The 26,074-nt window shown below is 39.3% G+C and overlaps 1 protein-coding gene across 2 annotated transcripts in view; it reads left to right on the top strand.

Moving 5' to 3' along the window:
* Positions 1 to 26,074, top strand: part of mtmr7b (myotubularin related protein 7b) — an 88,567-nt gene that overhangs the window by 11,946 nt on the left and 50,547 nt on the right. For both annotated transcript variants that reach the window (XM_072570098.1, XM_072570089.1), the window contains exons 2-7: positions 1,382 to 1,504; positions 2,483 to 2,645; positions 7,125 to 7,282; positions 10,648 to 10,776; positions 11,590 to 11,724; positions 20,010 to 20,142. In XM_072570098.1, the coding sequence (XP_072426199.1) occupies positions 1,382 to 1,504; positions 2,483 to 2,645; positions 7,125 to 7,282; positions 10,648 to 10,776; positions 11,590 to 11,724; positions 20,010 to 20,142 (841 nt within the window). The remainder of the gene's footprint in view (positions 1 to 1,381; positions 1,505 to 2,482; positions 2,646 to 7,124; positions 7,283 to 10,647; positions 10,777 to 11,589; positions 11,725 to 20,009; positions 20,143 to 26,074) is intronic.

Raw genomic sequence — 26,074 nt, 5'->3', positions numbered from 1 at the left:
GATGTCATTCTCAGGATGGCACGCTCTTATTAGTAGGGTACTGCAAAGGGGGAGTTCACAGCTGATGACGTCTGACACATTGGGAACATAGTGTGAGGAGTGTGCAACTAAGGCTTCAAAAAGACTTGGTCAAACAGATTGAATAGGATAGAACATGGCAGTTGGAATATAATGTGCTATTTACATTGGTAGAAAATAAACCAGAAAGCTAGAATATTACTTAAACCGTGAGTGCTTGAAAAGTGCTGGTGTCTAAAGGGGATGTGGGTGTCCTTGTTCATGACTCATTAAAGCTGGCATGAAGGTGCAACAAACAATGAGGATGATATCTAATATACTGGTCTTCATTGAAGGGAGTAGAATGGCTGACCTGTACAATTGCAGCATGACTCGGTGAGACCTCACCTAGATTATTATGTATTTTTCCCCCTCAACTAAGAGAGGATGCAACAGAGATTTACCAATTAATCCCTGAGAAAGCAGGACTGTCTTAATTGGAGACTTGGTCTATGTTCTTCAGAGTTTTGAAGAATTATGTTGACAACCAGTTTGAAATTATCAATCAGGCTTGACATGTAGCAAACTTGTATGTATTGGAATCTCCATACATTAACATGCAGGAATGAAAGAGCATCTACACATGCAAAACCTGTTTCAAATCAATAATGTAGATAACAACCATTCGCTGGCTCATTTTTCAGAGCAATGCCTTGATTGCAGACTCATTAAACATTATTTACTGATACACTCTCCATTGCAATGCCTCTACCAATCAGTCCACTTGCCAAGGAATTGGCACTCTCCCTTCGTGCAGTATAAGTACTGTTCATTTTTCCTCAAATTGACAAACTTGCAAATTGTCCTGATGAGTGCAAGATGAAAAACTGACTAAATGTGTAATTTTTCAGCAATACTGTAGTTGATTACTGGGAAATTCAGTGTATGCATTTTTTTGTACCAAATTGGCATAAACTGTAAATGCTACATTGTTCTATCGATAAGGATGATGTAGTAAAGTGATGATTTGGAGATGCCGGTGTTGGACTGGGGTGTACAAAGTTAAAAATCACACAATACCAGGTTATAGCCCAACAGGTTTAATTGGAAGCGCACTAGCTTTCGGAGCGCTGAAAGCGAGTGTGCTTCCAATTAAACCTGTTGGACTATAACCTGGTGTTGTGTGATTTTTAACATAGTAAAGTGTTTTTTATTTGAATGAAGACTAACAGTGGGATTCACTTAAACAGTTTGTATTCTTTAATGGTCTTCTAGGATTGCTGAAAGTTGCTGGTTGCTAGTTAACTTTTCAATTGTAACTCTGGTTCAACAGCTGTGTATTTTACTTTTATTTTCATGCATTTACTTTTGTTTATGTTTGTAGGTTGAAAATGTCCGCATGCTGGATCGGGTATCATCAAAGAAGGCGTCAGTTGGTTCACTATATCTGACAGCAACACATTTGATTTTTGTGGAGAATTTGTCTGACTCTCGGAAAGAAACATGGGTAGGTTATATTTAGTTATTGCAGAACTGAGTGGCTATTTGAAGGTTTACTCTATTGCTTTGATGATAGATACTTGTATGTTTTGTTAGATGTTGCATTGCGTGTGATCATATTTTTCACTTACATTATTATTAGGCTGTCTTAGAATAAGGGGAAATATGCCATTGGTATCTACCTGACAATGTGAAAAATTGCTCAGGTATGCCATATGCATAAGAACAACAAAAGTCTACCACAGCCATCTATTGCACCATCAGTCTACTCTTGGTCATCAGTAAAGTGATGGATGAGGGTTCTATTAAACAGCATTTGCTTAGCAATAATCTGTTCATTTCCACTAGGGTCACTTGGCTCTTGATGTCATTACAGCCTTGTTTCAAGCATTACCTGGTCTAGCTTACATGTGGCATCAAATGCACAGCAATGTAGTTAATTGCTGTCTGGGCAATTAGGAATGGGCAATAGATGTTGACATTGCTGGTAATGCCCTTATCCCATGAATGAATAAAGAATGAAAAAAAAAGACCACATCTCTAATGGAGAGGTTAGAGTGATTGTCTTCACAGTAAGGCTACATTTGACTGAAAGTGGCATCAGGATCCTGAGGAAATTTGGAGTCAGTGGGAATTGGGGCAAACTCTCTGCTGGTTGGAGGCATCCTTTGGTAAAAAGGAAATTGGTTGTGAAGTTGAAGGTCAGTCATTGTTGCTCATCTCCAGGACATCTCTACAGATGTTCCTCAGGGAAGTGTTTTAGGCCCAATAATCTTCAGCTGCTTCATCAATGACCTTTCTATTGGACTTGAAATGTTAACTCTGTTTCTCTCTCTGCAGAGGTTGCCAGATCTGCTGAGTTTCTGCAGCAGTTTGAGATTTTCTTTTGTTTGTTAGTTCCTGAGGCAAAATGTATACTTCTATCTGTACCCTGTGATGATTTAACCAGGAGATGTTTTACAAATTTATTTTCTGCTCTCACTAGATACTTCACAGTCAGATTTGTGCTGTGGAAAAGCAAGCAACTACTGCAACAGGCTGTCCACTGCTTATTCGCTGCAAAAACTTCCAGGTTATCCAGTTTATCATTTCACAAGAAAGAGACTGCCATGATATTTACATTTCATTAATTCGTTTATCACGTCCAGGTACGTTTTCTAGTTAATCGGCTCGATTTGAATAGAAACTGTGATGCTAAATACACAACTTTGTTGTACTTTATCAATGCTTGAATCAAGATTGTAAAGGAACGTCTCCGGGTTGACTAAAGTAGTTAGGAAATAACAAGAAAAGGAGAATGAGTTAATACTTTGACCTCGAATTTCCTCAGTATCTGTGCAGAGCAGAAATGTGTAAACAAAAATGAAGCCACATATGCAGGTGAAAAGATCACCGAAATACATGTGCAAGGAACTTATTCTCCATTCTTCTCAATCTTTTATAAGCACATATTGATCTTACTGCATGAACATATTTTATCCATAGAAGAATTAGAATTAGGTTTTATTGTCACATGTACTCAAGTAGAGGGATACATGAGCACAGTGAAAGGTGTACAAAGTTGCCAATCCTGGCACCATCTTAGATACAAAGGTACAATATCTCAGATACTAAAATAGAAAAATAAAGAAATAAGTTAAAAAATTCAACATTACAGTTCTTCTTAGAATTAGTCCCATCCCTAAATTATTGAGCTGGGGAGAAGGTAGCAAAGAACACAACAGGTGAATGGGGGTGGGATGGAGGTGATAGGTCAGAGAAGAGGGTGGGGGAAGGTAGCAAAGAGTACAATAGGTGAATGGGGGTGGGGATGAAGATGATAGGTCAGAGGGGAGGGTGGAGCAGATAGGTGGGAAGGGAGATTGACAGGTAGGACAGGTCATGAGGACAGTGCTGAGCTGGAAGTTAGGAACTGGGGTAAGTTGGGGGGGAGGGGAAATGGAGAAACTGGTGATGTCTGCATTGCCCTGGGGTTGAAGTGTTCCGAGGCAGAAGATGAGGTGTTCTTCCTCCAGGCAACGGGTGGTGAGGGCGTGGCGTTGGAGGAGGCCCAGGACCTGCATGTCCTCGCCAGAGTGGGAGGGGGAGTTGAAATGTTGGGCCACAGGACGGTGGGGTTGATGGTCTGTGTTTCCACATTTTCTCTATCCTAATGCATTGATTATGTTTTGATCTTTGAATATGGACAAATGTTAAAATAGCAATGAGATTTGAATATAACTTGACATCAGTGACATGAACATGTCCACATTTTAAAGTCTAATCACTTTGGATTCATGGAAGTTGAGCATTAGGGTGAATATTCTGGGGCAGATTTTGCATAAAGTTGCCATTCTTTGAGAGAGCATGAGAACATTTTGGAGCAATATCTGATTCAGTGAAGCTCCACCACATTTTTGCTGTTTGTGGCAGTTTCTTGTGTCTACTTACATTAGAGGAAGAGACAGGATGAGCAAGGTGCCAACATTCCTCAGGAATTCTGCCACTTCATTTTCCTTTGTGTGGTGTTGCTTTCCATTCAAATAAATATTTCTTTTCATTTATGGGATGTTGCTGACTAGGCCGGCACATCTTTCTTCATGCCAAATTACACTTAAGAAGGCGGTAGTGAACTGCTTTCTTGAACTGCAGCAGGCCATGTGTTATAGCGACTTGTGCAGCCTGTGTTGTGAAGGTGAGAGTTCCAGGATTGTAACCCAGCGACAGTGAAGGAACAGTTAACTTGTTCCAAGCCAGCATTAAGTTTGGTTTGGAGAATAAATTGCAGGTGGTGGTGTTTCTGTGCATCTGTTCCCTTTGTCCTTTTTTGGTGGAAGACACTGTGGGTTTGGAAGGTGCCTTGTTGCTTTTGTAGCCACTGTATTTATATGGCAAGTCCAGTGAGTTTCTGGTCAATGATAATTCCCAGGATATTGATAGTGAAGCATTCATTGATGGTTACACAATTGAATATCAGTTCAGGGTTGGATTAGCCCTCATCCTAACCCATCTTTTATTGGGGATGGTTATTGCTTGGACTTATGGAAAGTACGTTATTTGCTGCTTGAATATTATCCAGATCTTGTTGTATTTGAACATGAATTTGTTGAGTATCTGAGGACTTGTGAATAATACTGAACAGTGGTGAACATCTCCACTTCTGACTTCTATGATGGTGTGAAACTCATTATTGAGGCTGTTGAAGATAGTTTAGCCACGGCTATTATCCTGAGCAATTACTGCAGAGATATAGATTTGGGATGACTGACATCCAAGAACTCCAAAGATATGCACATTAGATGAATTGGCAATGCTAAATTGCTCATAGTATTCAGGGGTGAATAAAGGGTAGAGGAATGGATCTGTGTGGGTTACTCTTCAGAGGGTTAGTATGGACTTGTTGACCAAAGGGCCTGTTTCCGCACTGTAGGGATTCTATTCTATTCTAACTACAACCAGAACTGTGCCAAAGAAGAGTCTGTGGTCAGGAAACGTGAACTCTCTTTCTCTCTCTCTACAGATGCTGCATACATTTTGTCTTTTATTTCAGATTTCCAACATCTGTGGTATTTTGTTTTTACTTACTGTTCTGGTAATGATAGAATCAGGGATATTCCAGCCCATGAAGTTACAGATTGTGTTTGAATACAGTTCTACAGCTGCTTCTGATGGTATAGAATGAATGCCCAGTCTTAGCTAAAAGTGTTCCACAGTTCAACCTTTTTAGCATGGTAGTATTCTCCATCACATTCTGTGGCACTGTTCTCATTGTGAAGGACTACACGGTAGTCACTGCTTCTGATACCATCTGTCACAGGCTGCTGAGGACAAGGACAACTAGATTATTCCTTTCTGTTTGATCCCTTAACAGAGTTAACATTTTGAGTCTGGTATGACTCTTCAATTCACCAGACTTTAAACAATAACTTACTTCTCTCTTCACAGATGCTGCCAGACTTGTTGAGTTTCACTAGTATGTTCTGTGTTTGTTTCAAACTTCTAGCATTGGTGGAATTTTACTGCTATTTTAGTGAACTAATTGGGTTTTTACGACAATCTACTTTGATGTCTTACATGGTCATCGTTCCACTGATCCTTTTAATTCCAGCTCATGGAGGGGTTTGAATCCATGTCCACACCATTTCAGCTTGGGATCTAGTCTAGTGATATTTTTAATACAACACAATATGACTCTCTCTAGTATTCCACCAGAAACATTGAGGTCCCTTTTTCTCCATGGAACCATTAATCAGTCTTTTTAGATTCAGAATGATCTCTCATATTTCCAGTATCTTATACTTTTTACATATCAGGATTTGAAGATTTGCAGCCCTTTTGTTCTTTGCTTACACTTTTCAATGGACTGTAATTTCAAGACTTGCATAGTATTGAAGAATAATGTGTGAAATCATAGCTAATAACATAGCTTCATGTTTTCAGATACTTTTAAGATATTTGTTTAACAGTGTCTTGAAGAATATTGTTTTAATGATTGCATGACAATCATCATTTTCCCAAGGTCATTTGGGGATGAACAATAAGTGAAGGCTTTGGCAGTGATGAACACATTCCATAAGTGAAAATAAGAAAAAGCTGTGTTTGCTGGTAGGGTCTTCCATGTGTCTGTTTATAATTAGTATCATTGCTGCAATGTACGTGGGGGGCAGTGGACGCTGATGTGATAATCTAAATGTGATTTCAATGGAATACTAAGTACTCAGTTGAAACCTTTGTATTCATAGTCTGCAGAATGTGACCTTTATTTTATCTCTAGACAAATTGGTATGTTTGCTTAATGCCTAATGTCTGGCATATTGAGCATATTGCAAATCCTAATGTTTTCTATGTTCCTAGATCTTTTGATTGCGTTGGAATCCTTCTGTATGCATTAAGTTGGGAAAATAGAGTTGCATATATCAAAACAGGGCAGTTGCACCATTGCTTACTATATATAGAGCAAATTTCATGGCTGCTATCAAGAAGTGCTACATGTTTATATCAGTGTTTTGATTGTAAGTCTGTGGATCTGTCTTATCTGGATGTGCATTGTAAACACATTGTTCTCTGCAATGTATTTCACATTCCTAAATCTGTATTCTAACTGATTCTTAAGCAAATGAAGTTTCCAACACATTGCCTTTTTCTCTAACATTTTCCTTGTGATGTTAAAATAGTTCAGTATAACACCACAGAATTCATTGGGTTATGTGTCAACAAGGCAGCCCCACAGGCATATATCTAAATATGAAAAAGTCTTCGGGTTGGGTATGTTGTTGTGATAAAGGAGTAAAATTTCAAGACAAGGAGGTGACACAATGTTTCAAGCTTCAGCATGTTTGCTGATTATAGGACCTATACCATTGATAAGTATATATTTACAGATCTTCTCAAGAGGTCATAATTGGTTTTGGTCAATAGTTATGATACATGTAAGAGAAGATAAGAATGAGAGCTTGCCTTGACAAGACTATTGCTTTTTCTTGCTATGTATTTTGCCTACTAAAAATGTTGTACTTTTTATAAATTACCATGCATTCAGTGTTGCACTCTAGTTGGCCTAATAATTATGCTGAAAGATAAAAAGGCAAGCTAGATGAACAGTGGCAAATGAATTTATAGTAATTGTTCTGTCCTTGTGAAATTTTCAGTTAAGTATGAAGAATTATATTGCTTCTCGTTTAACCCGAAACAAGAAGGGAATGAAAGAGAACGCGGCTGGAATCTTACTGATCTCAAGGCTGAATACAAACGCATGGGTGTTCCTAATAACTTATGGCAAGTTTCACATGCAAATAGAGACTATGGGGTGAGTTTAGAAATAGAAATGATCAGATATCTGACATGTTCTTCCATTCTGACATTCCATCTCCACTAGCTGGATATTTCAAATTGTTTGGCATATTAAATGTAGCAGCTATACAGACGAATCTTTAAATGAAGCGAGAAACCATTGTCAGTTCAGTACATAGAACATAGAAAAATACAGCGCAGTACAGGCCCTTCGGCCCTCGATGTTGCGCCGACCGAAGCCTACCTAACCTACACTAGCCCAATAACCTCCATATGCTTATCCAATGCCCACTTGAATGACCATAAAGAGGGAGAGTCCCCCACTGATACTGGCAGGTCATTCCATGAACTCACAACCCGCTGAGTAAAGAATCTACCCCTAACATCTGTCCTATACCAACCTCCCCTTAATTTAAAGCTGTGTCCCCTAGGAACAGCTGACTCCATATGCGGAAAAAGGTTCTCACTGTCAACCCTATTTAAACCCCTAATCATCTTGTACACTTCTATCAAATCTCCCCTAAACCTTCTTTTCTCCAATGAGAACAGCCCCAAGTGCCTCAGCCTTTCCTCATACGATCTTCCTACCATGCCAGGCAACATCCTGGTAAACCTCCTCTGCACCCGTTCCAGTGCCTCCACATCCTTCCTATAGTATGGCGACCAAAACTGTACACAGTACTCCAGATAAGGCCGCACCAGAGTCTTATACAACTGCAACATGACCTCAGGACTCCGGAACTCAATTCCTCTACCAATAAAGCCCAGTACGCCATATGCCTTCTTCACAGCACTATTTACCTGGTGGCAACTTTCAGAGATCTGTGTACATGGACACCAAAATCCCTCTGCTCATCCACACTACCAAGTAGCCTACCATTAGCCCAGTAATCCATCTTCTTGTTACTCCTACCAAAGTGAATGGCTTCACACTTAGCTACATTGAACTCCATTTGCCACCTTTCTGCCCAGCTCTGCAACTTATCTATATCCCGCTGTAATCTGCCACATCCTTCTTCGCTGTCCACCACTCCACCGACTTTCGTATCATCCGCAAACTTGCTCACCCAGCCTTCAAGCCCCTCCTCCAGGTCATTTATAAAAATGACAAACAGCAATGGTCCCAAAACAGATCCTTGTGGAACACCGCTAGTAACTGCAGTGAGAATTAAATCTTTTTGTGGAAAATCCACTGCACACTATCACTTAATGCCATCTTTTTGTTTGATTTCTCTGAAGTAATTTAGATTTATTGAGTTGAAAAAAAAGTGAAATATTGCAGCTATGCTGAAAAAAGATGCATTCTCAAAGCTTTTCACCTTGCATGCATCAGGACAATTGCTAGAGTACTAATTGAAGTGGAATACCAACATTTATACTACACGATAGGAGAGTGATTGGTTGGCAAGTGGACTCTGATGAATACAGGTGTGAAGATGCCATGTCAGGCTTTGTTGAAATTTTAAACTGGCAAGTTGACTGTAATTGATCAGAGCATTGCAATGAGAAATAAACCACTTATTTTGTTGAGTTGAAACAGCTGATGTATGTACATATTCCTTGTATCTGCAAAGGACAGGGCCTTTGTATGAATATAAGTAGCTTCCAGTATGTACAGGTTATGCCACACTGCAAGGCGAGCTGACAATCCTAAGTTAGTGATCAGTGTAACTCCTCACACACTCAGGATTATTTAGCAAATGTTGTCTAGTTGCACAATCACAACTAATATTGGACACTGTAGATTTTGCAAGCATTGCATGGTTAGGTATGGTCAGTACCTTGCTTGTGTCAAAAAATGCATAGTCCTGCCACTACTGGGATTAACCCAGCTATAAGTGAGCCTGCAAACAAAAGGGGAAAAAAAATGCCCATTTGACTTGTGGTTCAGCTGGGTTTAGGAGCTTGATTGGAGGCACTAATTGCTGGTTGAAGTCACGTACATAAGGTAAGGGATAGTGACAGAAGGCCATACTCTTGACTTTGTTTTCGATCCCCATAACCCCCGGTTATGTTCATGGCATTGGTCTAAGAATTAGTCATGCCTCAGGATGGGTTAACTGTGATTTAATTTATTTAAAATTTATTTAATTTATTTATGTAAAACATATTGTAAGTTAAATAATTTAGTCTAAATTAAGAGCATAGAAGTACATGAATATTGTTTTGATCTCTGGAGTATAAACGCATACAATATCTGAACATCATGTATTTCATTGAATCTAAAAGGTATTTTTCTGGCTCTGACTTTTTTTTTAAACCATGAGTTCCGTGTCCCAAATTAAGACAAAACAGACAAAGTAGGAGGAATTTTCCAAGGCTGGCAGGTGTTTCGAGCACTACCTGAAAAATTGTCAAGACACCTGAGCTGATGCTTAAGACCAAGTTACAATGGATCTTTTGCCAATCAGATCATTCAACATCTCTTGATAGGAGATGAAACTGGGTTCAGTTTCAGAAGAGAAACTGAGTTCAGTGTGTGTGTTGCCTGTATCCTCAACCAGACTGTCTGGCTAGATGGGTTTGCAGCCTTATATATTCAAACCACCCAGAGCCCTTAAAGCTGAAATATTATAAAGGCAAAGGCACTCATGCAACATAACCCACCACACTAATTACCATTTCTGACCTTCCTTCTTCACTGACAGCATTTTGTTGGTAGCAGTGAAGCCTTCCTGCATAGTGCTGCTGTATATTAGAGCTGTTAGCCTCTGGTTGATAACTTTTGGCAAGTGTATTTTCCAAAGGAAACTGATTGATTGATTGGAGGAGGTCTGCGATGCAATGGGAAAAGGCTTTCAGACCCATTCCCATACCCTATATTTACCCCTGACTAATGGAACTAACACTATGGGCAATTTAGCATGGCCAATTCACCTAACCTACACATCTTTGGACTGTGGGAGGAAACTGGAGCACCTGGAGCAAACCCCACACAGACACAGGGAGAATGTGCAAACTCCACACAGGCAGTCGCCCAAGGCTGGAATTGAACCTGGGTCCGTGGTGTTGTGAGGCAGCAGTGCTAACCACTGAGCCACCGTGCCTCCCTTATGTGTCACTCATAGTTAATACAAGAGTATCGATGGCATTTGGTGATATTTTTAATTATTTCTTATTGATGCACTTATTCCTAAAGAGTTTTAAAAACATTTTATCGAACATGGGTGAAGGGTTAAGCCTGAAAAGTCAACTGTTTTGCTCCTCAGATGCTGCCTGACATGCTGTGCTTTATCCAGTGCAACACTTTATCGACTCTGACTTCTCCAGCATCTGCAGTCCTCACTATCTCCTATTGATAATCATTTGATTATGTAGGGTTACGACAGTGGCATCATCTGCTTAATTTTTAATTTCTAGTTGTTGTTTCCTCTATCACAGGTTTGTGACACATACCCTACAGAGTTGTATGTACCAAAGTCAGTTTCGACACCAGTTATAGTTGGCAGTTCCAAATTCAGGAGCAGAGGTCGCTTTCCTGTTCTCTGTTACTTCTGCCAGGACAACAATGTATGTACAATCACTCAAAATTTAAACTTTTGAAAAAGATTATGTTGTTTTGATCAAATGCTAATTTTCTCTGCCTATTACATGCTAGAAACTCTTGAATAATATTGAGAACAGTTGTGTATAAGTATTGGGAGTAAAGAAAAGGATTAGGAATACATGCTCAATGCAAAATATTAAAGGGAGTGCTGAACTGGGACATCTAGAATTCTAAAAACCTAAGTGCAAGCAGCTAGTTATGAGTCTTCTAAATGAATCCATAGAAAGCAAGAGTAAAGAAATAATAATTCCATATCATATTGCTTAAACCACGGTTGATCCTTTGGATGCCTTCGATAGAAAGGATTTTAATGACATAAGGAGCATACCACATAGATGCATGTGCAGTGGGCTAAATGACATCCAAGTGTGAACATCTGTGTCCATTTCTCAGTTCTCATTTCATGTGGAACCAATTTTCACAAGTGGTAATTCAGTTTGTTATGCATGCCTGTTTAATTAGATCAAAAAACTAAGATCAGGGTGTGTCCTGTTTATTGGTCATAGCCAAAACCATTTTTGAGCTAGCCACTGAAATATGTGCAAGGATACACAGATTAACATGCTGCTTCTTCTTCTTATTATTACCTTCCTATGTTTGGAAGACATTTTGATAATTATAGGATGACCCCAAAGTAAAATATATTTTGGTGATTGTTTGTATAGGGAAAAGTTTAAATTTTCAATTTGGTGGAAGATGAAAACATTTTAATAAAAGAGGTTGAATAATTTATTGTGAAACAAATGTCTCTGGTTTTTCTTCCTTTTTTTGTCCAGGCTGCTATTTGTAGAAGCAGTCAACCTCTATCTGGTTTCAGTGCTCGTTGCCTTGAAGATGAACAGATGCTTCAGGCCATCAGGAAGTCAAATCCCGGAAGGGATTTCTTATATGTTGTTGATACTCGACCAAAGGTAAAGAGCCATAACTGTCACAGCAAAGCAATCTATCACTAATTTTGTGCTTTAATACTTTCCGAATATAATACGCTTGTTTGAGGAAGTAAGTCCCAAATCTTGCACATCAAGAAAATCCCAAATATATTTCTTAGCCTGTGTTGAGTTATCAAATCTTTGATGGGTGGTGTAGGTATTGTCCAGTTGGCTTTGGTTGTTCTGATGAGGAATGGAAAAATGACCAGAGCCGTGTACAGCTCTGTCTACTATCAATATCCACAGAGCCTGATCAGAAAGCTAAATCGGACCATTTATTAAAATTTAATTCAGTGAGCTTATGAGTAGCTGATCATTAAAAAGAGAAAATGTAAAATTAGAATTGCTTTCTTTGTCAATAACATTCTATAAATAACCCAGTACTGCATTTTATAGCAAAACAAAAGCAATTTTGCACCCAGAGGGGGAAAAAGCAGTTAAAAACGTGGTAATTTGATATGAACCTACTGGGCATAATGGAGCTCTATTTTGAGGTATGTGATATGAGTTGGACTTGCATGTTGTAATTGGCAAGTTTTGCTGGTTTTTCCTTCTGGGAATATTTTAATTTTGTTAGTCTAAACATTTTCATAAGTTATTTTTTCAAGTCTATTTTTAGCTTTATAGACATGAATAAACCAAAACATTTGAAGTGTGCCACAGGCATCAGCAGCATTTATAGATCAATGCCTAATAATTTAAACTGTATGTCAAAGGAACATAATGGACCAGACCAGTTATGAGCTATAAGTAACAACCAATTTAGTGATGTTATGATCATATATTTACATTGTTTCAAAGAATTGTGACTCAGCTGATTCTCCTGATGTCAAAATAATGGAAGGAAGAATTTCCATTCATGGATGTTCCAAATACTTCACAGGCAAGAACATATGTTTAAATTGTAACCACTATTTTAATGTAGGGAATGTGATGGTAAATGTAGCCAAGTCCCACAAGCCACAGCAAAATAGATTGTCAGTCGATTTGTGTCAGCAATGTTGGCTGAGTGGTATGGGATCTTTTATATCTGCTATTTTGTATCTGCTATTAAATATAAACGATAGCTCCTCGGATGATGCATTACTGTACTTACTTTGAAGTATTAGATTATATACTTACTTCTGAAATGCAGCTTGAGCTGACAACTTTGTGACTTAGACATGAAACTTTGATATTTTCTTTATGCAAAACAGAGGAACTTTGATGACCTGAATATTAATAATCTGAATTTCGGATTATCCAAAGAAAATCTCAAGGTCCCGATAGAAACATTACATCAAAGAGGTGTTTCACCACTGATTGTGTCTTTTGTTTACAATGATTAAAAGTGATCCCGACTTACTGAAATGCAGCCGGGGTGGGAGGGGTGGTGGTGGGTGGGTGCGTGGGGGGGTGGTGGGGTGGTGGTGTTGGTGTCCGGGAGACTTCAGCAGTGCTACAGGGCCCTTACATACAGTGTGTGTCTGCTCAGAAACAAGCTCTGAGACAGAAAGAGGGAACAAGGCAGGCACAATAAGGAAAATGGAAACTTCAGAAAACTCTGAGCCCCAGAGAAGAGGCATTGAATCAATTAACTGAATAATCAATTATCCAAACTAAATACTGCCTGCCCATCTTGTTTGGCTAATTGAGGTTCCACTGTATATTGAATAATGTATTTAATAGGTCAGACATTGAAACAAGGTGAAGATGTTATTGTAGTTGGTGTTAGTTACCGCAGTATCGTATATCTAAATAGATGAGACAAGGGTTGCTTTGAGATAAACCAAGTGTTTTATTTGTGCTAGATGAAGTTTGAAAGAAACATGCCTGTGGATGTTTTCAAATGATATTGGTGTTGCAGATCATTCCACGGACCCTGATGATGATATTATGCTGTCAAAATTCTTACTTATGCATTTCAATAGATTATGGTTTCTGCTGAGTTCAAACCCATGGCCGGGGAAAACTTTGTCTTGAGTTGGAGCACAAAACATTTGAGAATTGAAGAAGCATCTTACACACTTCACCCAATATTCATAGAAAAATTGAAATGGGAGCAGAAGTAGGTCATTTGGCCCATCAAGCCTGCTCCACCATTCAGCATGATCATGACTCCTGCTCTATCCCCATCTCCATCCCCATACGTCAATCTTATTTCTTTTGTAAATATATTCTTTGACTCTGCTCCGCCACCTTCTGGGATAAAGTATTCCACATGATCACTGTGCTCTGAGTGAAAAAAAGATTTACCCTCATATCATTCTGAAATGGTCCCTTGCTTATCCTGAGACCATTATCCCTGCTCTGAATTCCCATGGGAGGGGGGAGGGGAGGAGGGGAGCAGCATTCTGACACTCGGTTTGTCCAGCTGTGTTAGAGTTTCATACATTACAATGAGATTCCTCTCCTTCTTAACTCCACTGAGTGAAGGCCTGCTTGACCCAATCTCTCAAAACTCCACCCCAGGAATCAGTCTGGCAAACCCTTTGCTGCATGCCCTCGTTGGCAAGTATACCTTTTCTTCGGTTAAGGAGGCCAAAGTTTGCACAGGTGTGGTCTCACTAAAGCCTTGTGCACTAAGACTTCCTTCATCATACATTTGAAACTTCTTGCAGTGAAGGCCAACATGCCATTTACCTTCCGAGCTGCTTGTTAAAAATGCATGCCTGCTTTCATTGACTGGAATACAAGGATACCCACATCAATATTTCCCAGCCTGTCATCCTTTAGATAATAATACACCATTGTGTTTTTCCTACCAAAGTGAATTACTTCACATTCATCCATTTTATACTGCATCTATCATGTAGTTACTCACTAACTCAGCTTGTCTAAATAACCTTGAAATCTCTTTACTCCCTCTTCACTACACTCACTTTCAACTAGTTTTGTCTTCAACAAACTTAGAAATATTGATTTCCTCATCCAACTTGTTGCTATATATTGTGAATAAGTAGGACTCAAGCTCTGATGCCTGCAGTATCCCACCAATTGCTATGTTACACTCTGAAAATGGCCTATGTATTCCTCCTCTCTATATCCCATCTGACCCAATTCTCAATCCATACCAATGCCTGAAACGTCGATTCTCCTGCTCCTCGGATGCTGCCTGACCTGCTGTTCTTTTCCAGCACCTGATCTCCAGCATCTGCAGTCTTCACTTTCTCTCAATATATTACCTCCAATTCCTCATACTTTTATTTTGCACAACAGCCTCTTACATGGAAGTTTATCAAAAGCTTTCTTGAAATCCAGATTCAAATCCACCACACCCACTGGTTCTCCCTAAACTGTTCTACTGGAAATATTCTCAAAACCATCCAGTTGGTCTATCAAACACTAATTCCCTTCCATAAATCCATGTTAACTTTGTGTAATACAGTTGGTATTTTGTAGGTGTCCTGATATTGCAAATCTTTAAAATAGATTCCTGCATTTTCCCAGTTCCCTGATGTTAGACTAACTAGTCTGTCATTACATGTTTTCTCTCTTTTTTTTGAAACAGTGGTGTTACATTTGCCACCCTTCAGTCTGCAATTTGGTTTCAGAATCTATGGAAGTTTGAAAGTTAACATCCAATGTATTCTCTAATTCTATAGCTGCTACCTTAGCACCCTGAGATGAAGATTATCAGGCCCTGGGATTTCAGATTTCAATCCCGTTAATGTTTCCAGCACTTTTTAATTTACTAATACTAAGTTCCTTCAATTCTTCCTTCCCAAAAGACTCCTGCTTCACCAGCACTTAGCATTTTTTTGTGTCTTCTATGAAGACAGAACAAAAGTAGTAATTTAATTGCTCTATCATTTACTTGTTCTCCACTATCAGTTATCCTGTGTCAGATTGTATGGAGCCTTAACAGCTCTTCCTTTATACATACTTTTAGAAGTTCTTGCCTTCCACTTTTATGTTCACTGCAAGTTTACTATCATTTTATTTTTCTCCTCTTCCTCAAACTCTTGGTCCTTCCTTTGTTGAATTCTAAATGCTTTCCATCTTCAGGCTTGTTACTTTGTTGAGCCACTTTATGCAACTTCCCTTTGGATCTATTACTGTCCTTAATTTATTTTGTGAGCCATGGTTGGGCCATTTTTCTTGTTGTGTTATTTCACTGGACAATAATGTATAACTATTACAACACATGCATTTGTTCCTCAAGTAAGTTTACTGTAGCCAACTCTCCCCTTGTACCTTCTTTAGTTTCCTTTGTTTAGGTTTGGTATTCTAGTTTTAGATTGATTTCTATCCTAATGAAGAATTATGTGCTGTGGTCACCTTTTTTCAAAAGAACGTCTCCCAACAAGATTATTAATCACAGATTCTGGCACAGTGGTCTCCTGTAAAGGTAAAAACAATGACTGCAGATGCTGAAAATCAAATACTGGATTAGTGGTGCTGGAAGAGCACAGCAGTTCAGGCAGCATCCAACGAGCAGCGAAATCGACGTTTCGGGCAAAAGCCCTTCATCAGGAATGCATTTTCGAAAGGCAAATTAGGGCAGGAGTTATACATTTAATGGTAAGGTGCGAGGGAGTGTTGCTGAACAAAGCGGCCTTGGAGTTCCTTGAAAGTAGAGTCACAGGTGGACAGGATAGTGAAGAAGGCGTTTGGTAATCCAGTATGTGATAATAGAGGCTATTCTATTCTATTTATTTTTCCTACCTAATTAATTCCTTCTCATCGTGCAAGCCTAAATCTAGGAAAGCTTACCCTTGAGTTGGTTCCTTAAAGTACTGGTCTAAAATTCCATCTTCTACACACTCCATGATGTCAGTTGCTGCACTATTAATGCAAATATGGTTTGCTCAATCAATGTACAGATTAAAATCACCCCGATACCCTTGTTGTATGTATCTCTACTTACCTGTTTAATGCTATCCGCTGCTCAACACTGCCGTTTGGAGGCCTATAGAGAACTGCTTATAATATTTTCCACCCTTTATTACTTCTTATCTCTACCCAGACTGGTTCTTCATGCAGATTGTCTGTGCCGATATACTTTCTCACCTTTACTGATGTCACCTTCCTGTTACCAGCACCATTCTACCTCCTTTTCCATTCAGTTAAAAATCACACAACACCAGGTTATAGTCCAACAGGTTTAATTGGAAGCACTAGCTTTCGGAGCGCCGCTCCTTCATCAGGTGGTTGTGGAGGACACAATTGTAAGACACAGAATTTATACCAAAAGTTTACAGTGTGATGTAACTGAAATTATACATTGAAATAAACCTTGATTGTCTGTTGAGTCTCTCATCTGTTAGAATGACCATGACAGTTTCATTTCTTTCATATGTAAATCACATAACTTTTTTTAAAAGTTACATTCTCAGGTTAACTGTAATAATTGGTGTCAGCCAGACAATATGTTGAAGGTGTTAGCCCCCTGTGTTCTCTGTCTGTACCATAATGTTTAGACTGATTCTAATCTAAAAAGTGTGTTAACAGAGTCTTACATGGATTCATGCAGTTTTTGAGCAAAGTACAATGTAACTCTGCAATACAAATTCACCCCACAAACGTATATATGTATGTATGTATGTATGTGGGTTTGTGTGTGTGTCTGTCTGGGGATTGTGAGTGTGAGAGAGAGAGAGAATGTATATGTGTGTGTATGAGTGTAAAGTGTCTAAGTCTGTGAGAGGATGCATGTGTGAGTTTGTTTGTATGTGTGTGTATAGTGTAATGGTGGCCACCTATAATGTGACATGAATCCAAGGTCCCAGTTGAGGCCCTCCCTATGGGTATGGAACTAAGCTTTCAGCTATCAGCTTAGCCCTCAGCTAAATCGCTTTCCATTTAGCCTATTCATCCTAAAGATTGAATACTCCTTGATATTCTTTTCACAGCTTTGTTCACTTTGTAGCCATGTCCCCATAATTGCAATCATATTGTACCTATGTAGATCTATTTCCATTGTTAATTCATCTACCTTACAGCAAATGCTCCATGCAAATGCACCTTTAGACTTGTCTTTTTGACAGGTTTGTACGCCCTATTGTAGTAAAGAATATTCCTGAAAGGTTAAAAATTGCACAACACCAGGTTATAGTCCAACAGGTTTATTTGGAAGCACTAGCTTTCGAAGCGATGCTCTGAAAGGGTATCGCTCCCAGTCCTGCTGAGATATAGCCAATCCAACTTGTATGGGTCTCATGGAGGCATAGAAATATACTGCACAGAAACAGACCCTTCAATCCAACTTGTCCATGCTCACCAAATATTCTAAATAAATCTAGTCCCATTTGCCAGCATTTGGCGCTTTTCCCTCTAAACACTTCCTATTTATATAACCATCCAGATGCTTTTTAACTGTTGTAATTGTACCAGCCTCCACCACTTCCTCTAGCCGCTCATCTGCACACACACCACCCTCTGTGTGAAAAGGTTTCCCCCTCAGGTCCCTTTTAAATCTTTCCCTTCTCATCTTAAACCTATGCCCCCTAGTTTTGGAGTCTCCCACCCCACGGAAAGGACCTTGTCTCTTTACCCTATCCATGCCCCTCATAATTATATAACCCTCTATAAGGTCACCCTTCATCCTCCGATGCTCCAGGGAAAATAGCCCCAGTCTATTCAGCCCCACCCTATAGCTCAAATCCCCCAACCATGGCAACATTCTTGTAAGTCTCTTCTGAACCCTTTCAAGTTTCACAACATCTTTCCTACAACAGGGAAACCAGAACTGAATGCAGTATTTCAATAGTGGTCTAACCAATGTCCTGCAAGGCTACAACATGACCTCCTGCATCCTATACTCAATGCACTGACCAATAAAAGCAAGCATACCAAACGCCTTCTTCACTATCCTGTCCACCTGTGACTCTACTTTCAAGGAACTCCAAGGCCGCTTTGTTCAGCAACACTCCCTCTCACCTTACCATTAAATGTATAACTCCTGCCCTAATTTGCCTTTCGAAAATGCAGCACCTCACATTTATCTAAATTAAATTCAATCTTCCACTGCTCTGTATTGTAAATATTTTCTAAATTAACCTGTTCAGAAATATGCATTTGCACCTCTGGAGCAACTAGGATGTGAATCTGGGCCTCTTGACCCAGTAGCAAGGGCACTACGACTGTGTCACAACAGCCCTTCTGGGGCACTGCTGGTTTTAAATTTCGATCCAGTGGTAGAAATCCTGGCAGGCTGTGGTAATCGCAAGCACTTCTGCTACTGGCAAGCACAAGATAATCATGAATGGCATCATAGAAGTGTTGTACATACATAATGAGGTGAGCAGCAGAGAATTGCGTGTAAGATTGGTTACCAAGCAGGGCACATAATGAGTAACCCATATTACAGTATATCTCAATATGTAGTATCTTGGAATATGGTGACACTTTGCATTGCGCACACTGTATTTTTATATACATGCGATAATAAATCTCTTCACTTGGGCTCTCACTACATAAACAGACTAAGTCTAATTTAACATTGGTGTGATTGATCAAGTTTATTGGTTGATTAGATTCCCTACAGTGTGGAAACAGGTCATTTAGCCCAACAAGTCCACACCAACCCTCTGAAGCGTAAGCCAGCCCCTATGTTTACCCCTGACTAATGTACCTAGCACTATGGGCAATTTAGTGTGGCCAATTCACCTAACCTACCCATCTTTGGATTGTGGGAGGAAACTGGAGTACCCGGAGGAAACCCATGCAGACATGGGGAAAATGTGCAAACTCTACACAGACAGTCACCTGAGGTGGGTATCGAACCCAGGTCCCTGGTGCTGTGAGGCAGCAGTGCTAACTACTGAGCCACTGTGCTACTCCAAACTTCGGTGCTGTCCTACATTAAGTGTATTTGTGTTTAACTTACTTAAATTTCCCATTTAAACTTGAATTTTCTGATTACAGTAATCTTCTTTGAAAGTTAAAAATGACTGAAGAAGCTTTTATATTTAATCATAGCTAATTTAATTTTATTTGTTGGTCCTAACCTGGGAAAAATATTGCTCTCAAATCTCAAAATGCTGTGTAATACTGATTCTGCTATCAAATGTAAGATTAAAATTATGATATTTCTTTGATTTAAGAATTTAATCAGAAGTCACGGGGCACCAGGTTATAGTCCAACAGATTTATTTGAAATCACAGGCTTTCGGAACACTGCTGCTTTGTCAGGTGACTTCACCTGGTGTCATGTGACATCTAACTTTGTCCACCCCAGTCCAATACCAGCAGCTCTACATTAAGAATTAAAGTCCTAAATATAAAATTTAATTCAGATGCAATTTTATTTCAAGTTGCTTTAAACTTTTCACTTTTTTTTTCAGTTAAATGCAATGGCAAATCGAGCAGCAGGAAAAGGATATGAAAATGAAGACAACTATTCAAACATTAAGTTCCATTTTATAGGGATAGAAAACATCCATGTCATGAGAAATAGTCTACAAAAACTACTGGATGGTAAATATTGTATTGATAAATTCGCACTTGCGTGATGTTGGCTTTGGTGTGGCTCATGATCGGATACCTAAAAAGGTAGTCAACAATTTGTATCAATTTTCTGATAGTTTAGTGAGTTTGTTAAGAAGTAACTGTTTATATATTAATACATTTATTAAGTAGACAAAGGAAAGTTTGCAACTGTGACAATTGTGGATAATTCATTGATATCAGAGGACATGGTGTTGATGTGAAATGTGTTGGTCTCATTGAAGTTGTGAAGGCAGCATCTTGCTGTCTAGTTGAGGTGTTAGGGAACTGTTGCCTGTGTCTTCATCCTCTTGTTCTGGTCCATCTTCTATCTTGAGAAGACAGCCCTTTTGAGGACTACCTTATGAGGACTGAATGTTGCGAGCTGCTGCCTACAAGGACTGCTGGATGAACATCCCCTGCTAGGAACAGCCCTCTGCCCCTTAGTCCCTGTTTCTAGGGTCCGGTAGCTTAAGCTGTATCAATCAGTTGTCTGAATCCTTTTGGCCATTGGTTACTCATGATATCACATCACATTGCCGATCTCCATCTGAAGGTTAGATTTCATTCTTTCTAAGAACAAAATCTTCTCTAAACCCTGCAATTATACAAGCTAATGTGATGACTGATTAAATCTTTTGTTTGAGCTTGTGAAAGGCTAGTTACTACCATGACATGATGAAATGAGGCCTCGTGGTAGATGGGAAATATTAAATATAGAATACTAAACAAACATAGTTTTAAAGGGACCCCTGTTGCCAGCAGAGATGGATCATGTTGAAACAAAATCTTTACCTATCCTTGTCATTTAATTTCCTACAGTTTAATCCTATTCTTGATGACTTGCAATTCAGCACTCTGTGAAAATGTTAGGAATGTCTCAACTTTGATCCTTGGTCTGTGGTGGTCTGTATTCCTTTCAATCAAGACCACAATTGGGAAGGAAACTTAGACCCAGCATTTTAGATTATAGACGGTTAAAAAAAATTGTGTTTCCAGTGGATACCTCTGTATAAATTACTGATTAAGGCCAGTAATGTAGTGACTGTCATGCTCCATACGGTAAAATAATCTTTAGCCAATCATTAAGCATGCTGTTAAATGAAGAATAGTCTCTTCGTCCAGAAGGATAACATTTGTAGAATTCTATCCTACTAGGAAAATGGGCAGACCATTGTTGGCGATGTAAAACAATTATTTTATTGCCTGTCCATTTATCTTTTCTCTCTCTACCCAATCATAAAATCCTGGATAGTTATACATGCAGTCCAAGTTCAAAGACAAATAGCATCTGTAAATAATATATATAGTCTGTACATAATATGTGCCACCACTTGTTTATACTCCTGCTGAATTGTGGGATTGGATTTTTAAGCTCGCAATATGCTAGTTTTCAGTCTCTGATTCCTGAAGAAGGGCTCATGCCCGAAACGTTGATTCTCCTGCTCCTTGGATGCTGCCTGACCTGCTGCGCTTTTCCAGCAACACATTTTCAGCTCTGATCTCCAGCATCTGCAGTCCTCACTTTCTCCTAGCCTCTGATTAAACCTTACATTGCTGGAGTCAAAAATTTAGAAGATGAAAGCATCAAAGTTTTGATGCATCTTGTTGATGCATCACGAATTTGTATCCTGAAACCTTTTACTTGGTGACTTCCTCATCTTTATTGAAAGCTATCCAGGGAAGATGTTGATATAAGAAAGTACTTGTCTGAAACTGCACAGAAGTGATTTAGTCTACGACATTGCCATATTTGCCCCTGTTCTGATGTGAGCACCATTGGAAGAAGCTTGGGGCAAATTGTTAATCTTCCCGAAGGTATAGATATTTTTGGTTGCCATTGTTCTCTTCCAGTTGAAGGATGATCTTATGGAGAAGGGAAGATAGCAGAAATAGTATAGCTTTTATCTTCTAAATTACAGACTTTGTAGTTTGACTATCACTACCAATGTATGCTCTTGGATTAACATGTGTGAAGACCAGCATTTTGACTGAATTATCCACAATGGTTAATGCATACAAACTCACTGTTATGGACTGGGGACATTACATGAAGTATTCAGTTGGAGGAAATGGAGAAGGAGATACGTACAGTTCTCACATCCCCTTATCCAAGGTACTTTTCCATTAACTTTTTAATAACCTTTTTTTGAATCTTGACATCCTTTCTAAAGTATTATGCTCAAAATTGAACATAATACTTCAGTTGAGGACTGACCAGTATTTTATGGAAGTCTAGAATAACTCCTTTGCCTTTGAAATCTTTTTCTTTATCAAGAAAGTTGAGAATCTTACATATTTTGTAAGAGCTTCCCTAACTTATCGCGCTCTCTTCAAAGATTTTACTTGTTTTCAAGATCTTTTTGTTCCTTCATTCCCTTTAAAATGTAAATTTATTGTACAATCTAGTTCATTTTGCCTCTCTACATTCTTCCTACCAATATATATTACTTTGCACTTTTCCTTATTAAAATTTCATCTACCATATATTTTTGCATAAGGTGATGCCTTATGCTAGATTATTGTTGCTAGATTATTAATCCCCAAAGACCCACTGGGAACCTGTGTTCAACCTTGCCATTGCAGATGGCAGATAGTGATATTTGATTTCAGTAAAACTCTAGAGTTAAGAGTTTAATGAAGACTGCAAAACCATTGTTGATTATCAAAAAACGTAATTTGCTCATGTCCTTTAGTAAAGGTAACTGTCATCTATCTTACATGTGACTCCAGACCCACAGCAGTATGGTTGATTCTTCATTCTGGGCAATTAGGGATGGACAATAGTGCTGGACTAGTGCTGAAATGCCAATTCTCCTGCTCCTCGGATGCTGCGGTGCTTTTCCAGCCCCATACTCTCGACTCTGATCACCAGCATCTGCAGTCCTCACTTTCTCCCCCCTCTCTACCATCCACCCTGCCCCACCCCCAACTTCAACCTTGTCCAATCTCCTAGTTGTTTACTGCTACCTTCTCCTGCAAGAAAAATGGAAATCGTGTCAGTGAGTGTCATACATTTGGCTGATGTGGCTGTCTTTGGTTGAACAGCTGCCAGTGTGTGTGATCTTGCAACAGGGCTGAATGTATGAGGGTGAGGTAAAGCATGTTAATGTGAGGGTTGAGTAGATATAGTTAAGTGAGCAATGGATGAGACTATTGCTACCCTTAGTATGATATATTATGTGAATAAGCAATAATTATTTAAACAAATTGGGCGGGTTTTTAAACATCTTCCTATACTGCATCCATATTTAAAGACTAGCACTCTTGTCATTAATGTCCATCCCTATGTCTTTCCAATAACACTTGAGCACACGTTTTAAAGTTCTGCTTCCCCCTTGCACATACAAAACACTTTTCCTCCTTTCCACTTGTTGTTCCAAGTTTCCTATTCATTATCTGAAAACCCCAGCGTGTGCCCTCCATTCTTTTTCAGCCACTATTCAGTCTTTGGCAGCATTGATTTCACTTGCAACAACAGTCACTACATTCTGCAGCCATTATCTTTAAAAGGAATAAGCAGCCTTTAAGGAGTATTGGCCACCATCAAAATTGAGTCTCCTGCTGTTCTGTGCAAATAATTTACAATGCCAGCAGCACTGGCTACATGTAGCAAGTATTATTTTTTAACTGAAGCAGTGAACAGCAGTTTAGTACATCACCTCCATTGAATGGAATGGCCAAGGATGTAGTGCACATTGTGATCCCTGTACCTGTTATCAGGTTTAACCAAGTTTTTTCTCTGTCTTGTATTTACAGTGAAGAAACCTTGTTTTTTTTTCTTACTCATTATTTGACAGCCAAGTGAACATTTTTAAGGTTTCTTTGACAAAAAACCATACTTATCACCATCAGCTTAGGCAGAAGGAAAGTAACAATTTTTTAAAAATCAAATCTTTTTGCAGCTATTGCTGCACATACCTGTATGATCCTACTCTGACTGTCTGGCTTTTGACATGAGAGAGAGTATAGGATGAAAAGAAACAAATGCGTGACTTTCAGCTGGTTTTAAGTTTAACTCTACTCCTGACAAACACCGCTTTCCCTTCCAGATGCTGAAACCATGGGCAAAGTCTTATCAGCCCTGTGGCTATTGCGGCAGGAGAATTGCCAAATTTCGATACATTGCACTTTGGTAGATAGCCCAGCATATTCCTGCTTTCAGCATGCTGACCAGAGATGGGTTAAACACTAAACAAAAATACCTGCAGAACTATGGAAAATTCAGCAGGTCTGGGAGCATCTGTGGAAAGAAAGCAAAATTAACCTTTTGGATCCTGTAAAGGAGTTCTGAAGAAGGGTCCCTGGACCCAAAAGGTTAATTCTGCTGTCTCTACACAGAGGAGAAAGTGAGGACTGCAGATGCTGGAGATCAGAGCTGGAAATGGGTTGCTGGAAAAGCGCAGCAGGTCAGGCAGCATCCAGGGAGCAGGAGAAGAGGGAGGAAGAGAGCTTCTTCAAGGAAGGCATCCTTGCAAGAGGATTCACAGTAGGTTAAAATCTTCGAGGAGAAGATTTTCCTGAAGAAGGGCTCATGCCCGAAATGTCGATTCTCCTGCTCCTTGGATGCTGCCTGACCTGCTGCGCTTTTCCAGCAACCCATTTTCAGCTGTGTCTCTACACAGATGCTGCCAGAACTGCTGCATTTTTCCAGCAATTTGTATTTTTGTTTCTGACCAGAGATGGGATCTGACTGATACTGGCTAACTGTCTGGCACCAACAAATAGTTAGTTGAGATTAGTTAAGTTTCCAATTGGAGATAAATTGGAGATAAATTAGTGAGTGCTTGATGATAGGCAGACCTTGCACGAGAATGAAGCTTGGCAGATGCCTTGCAGTGATGGATTTCCTTTCTCAGGATGGCCAGGTGGGTATGACCACACACTTCATTTTCAGCATTGTACAAAGGCTTCAGGAGGTACTTCACCTTGAGGTGCCAGCACAGTGTTCCACCAATATTGGCAGCACCTGTCTATCTTGTGGAGTCTGCTAGCCACTCTCGGCCTTGGACACACCGATTAGTTCTCCCATCTGTGCACCTCAACCACTGACCCTAGTTGGGGAGGACTTTCAGAGGCAGTAAGTCAAATCTGTGGCCCTTATATGATCTGAGTCCTGTTTAAGCACAATATTGGTAAGATGATCTGATGTGGTAAAACTCTCGTGAACAAACTATTGCCCATTGATATCTTTTTTGTTTCATTAATTAACATTACTTGGGCTCTACTTTGATACAAAATCTGAACATTTCATATATCTTGTGTTCAGAACCAATATCAATAGCTTTGTTGTTCACATTTTGATTGATCATGCAGTCCTTCCCAGGTCAGGCGTCGCTGAGGTAAACAAAAACAGAAATTGCTGGAAAACCTCAACAAGGCTGGCAGCACCTGTGGAGAGGAATCGGAGTTAACATTTCAGGTTGAGTAACCGTTCCTCAGATGCTGCCAAACCTGCTGAGTTTTTCCAGCAATTTCTGATTTTGCTTCTGATTTACAGCATCCACAGTACTTTTGGTTTTTATCACTCGGATAAACACTAGTTAGCTTTCTCCTCCTTTATAATTTATTCACATTCATGGGTGTTGAATTCTCTGATTGTTTGATCATTACTGTTTGGCTATTCACTAAATTTAGCATGTGCAATGAGGGAGGTTGTGAGATTGTAGCATTTGGAGCCACTGCAAGAGTGGGATGTGTCTTCAGGACCAATTGCTACTAAAGCTACCCTTTTGGGTGCAGTGGTTTCGCAAGAAGAAATATTACCTTTTAAAATTCACCACATTATCTCCATCTTTCACTATTTAACTATACAGTTATGAATGATGGAAATATGCTAGATTTTTTAGTGGTCTTCCATCTGGAGAGAACACCAAGCTTTTAGCTGGTAGTCATTGTAAGTATAGCATGGAGGGCAAGGACA

The sequence above is a fragment of the Chiloscyllium punctatum genome, chromosome 1 (assembly GCF_047496795.1).
Source record: "Chiloscyllium punctatum isolate Juve2018m chromosome 1, sChiPun1.3, whole genome shotgun sequence".
In the NCBI taxonomy this organism is placed as follows: domain Eukaryota; kingdom Metazoa; phylum Chordata; class Chondrichthyes; order Orectolobiformes; family Hemiscylliidae; genus Chiloscyllium; species Chiloscyllium punctatum.
This window is presented reverse-complemented; position numbering and strand designations above follow the sequence as displayed.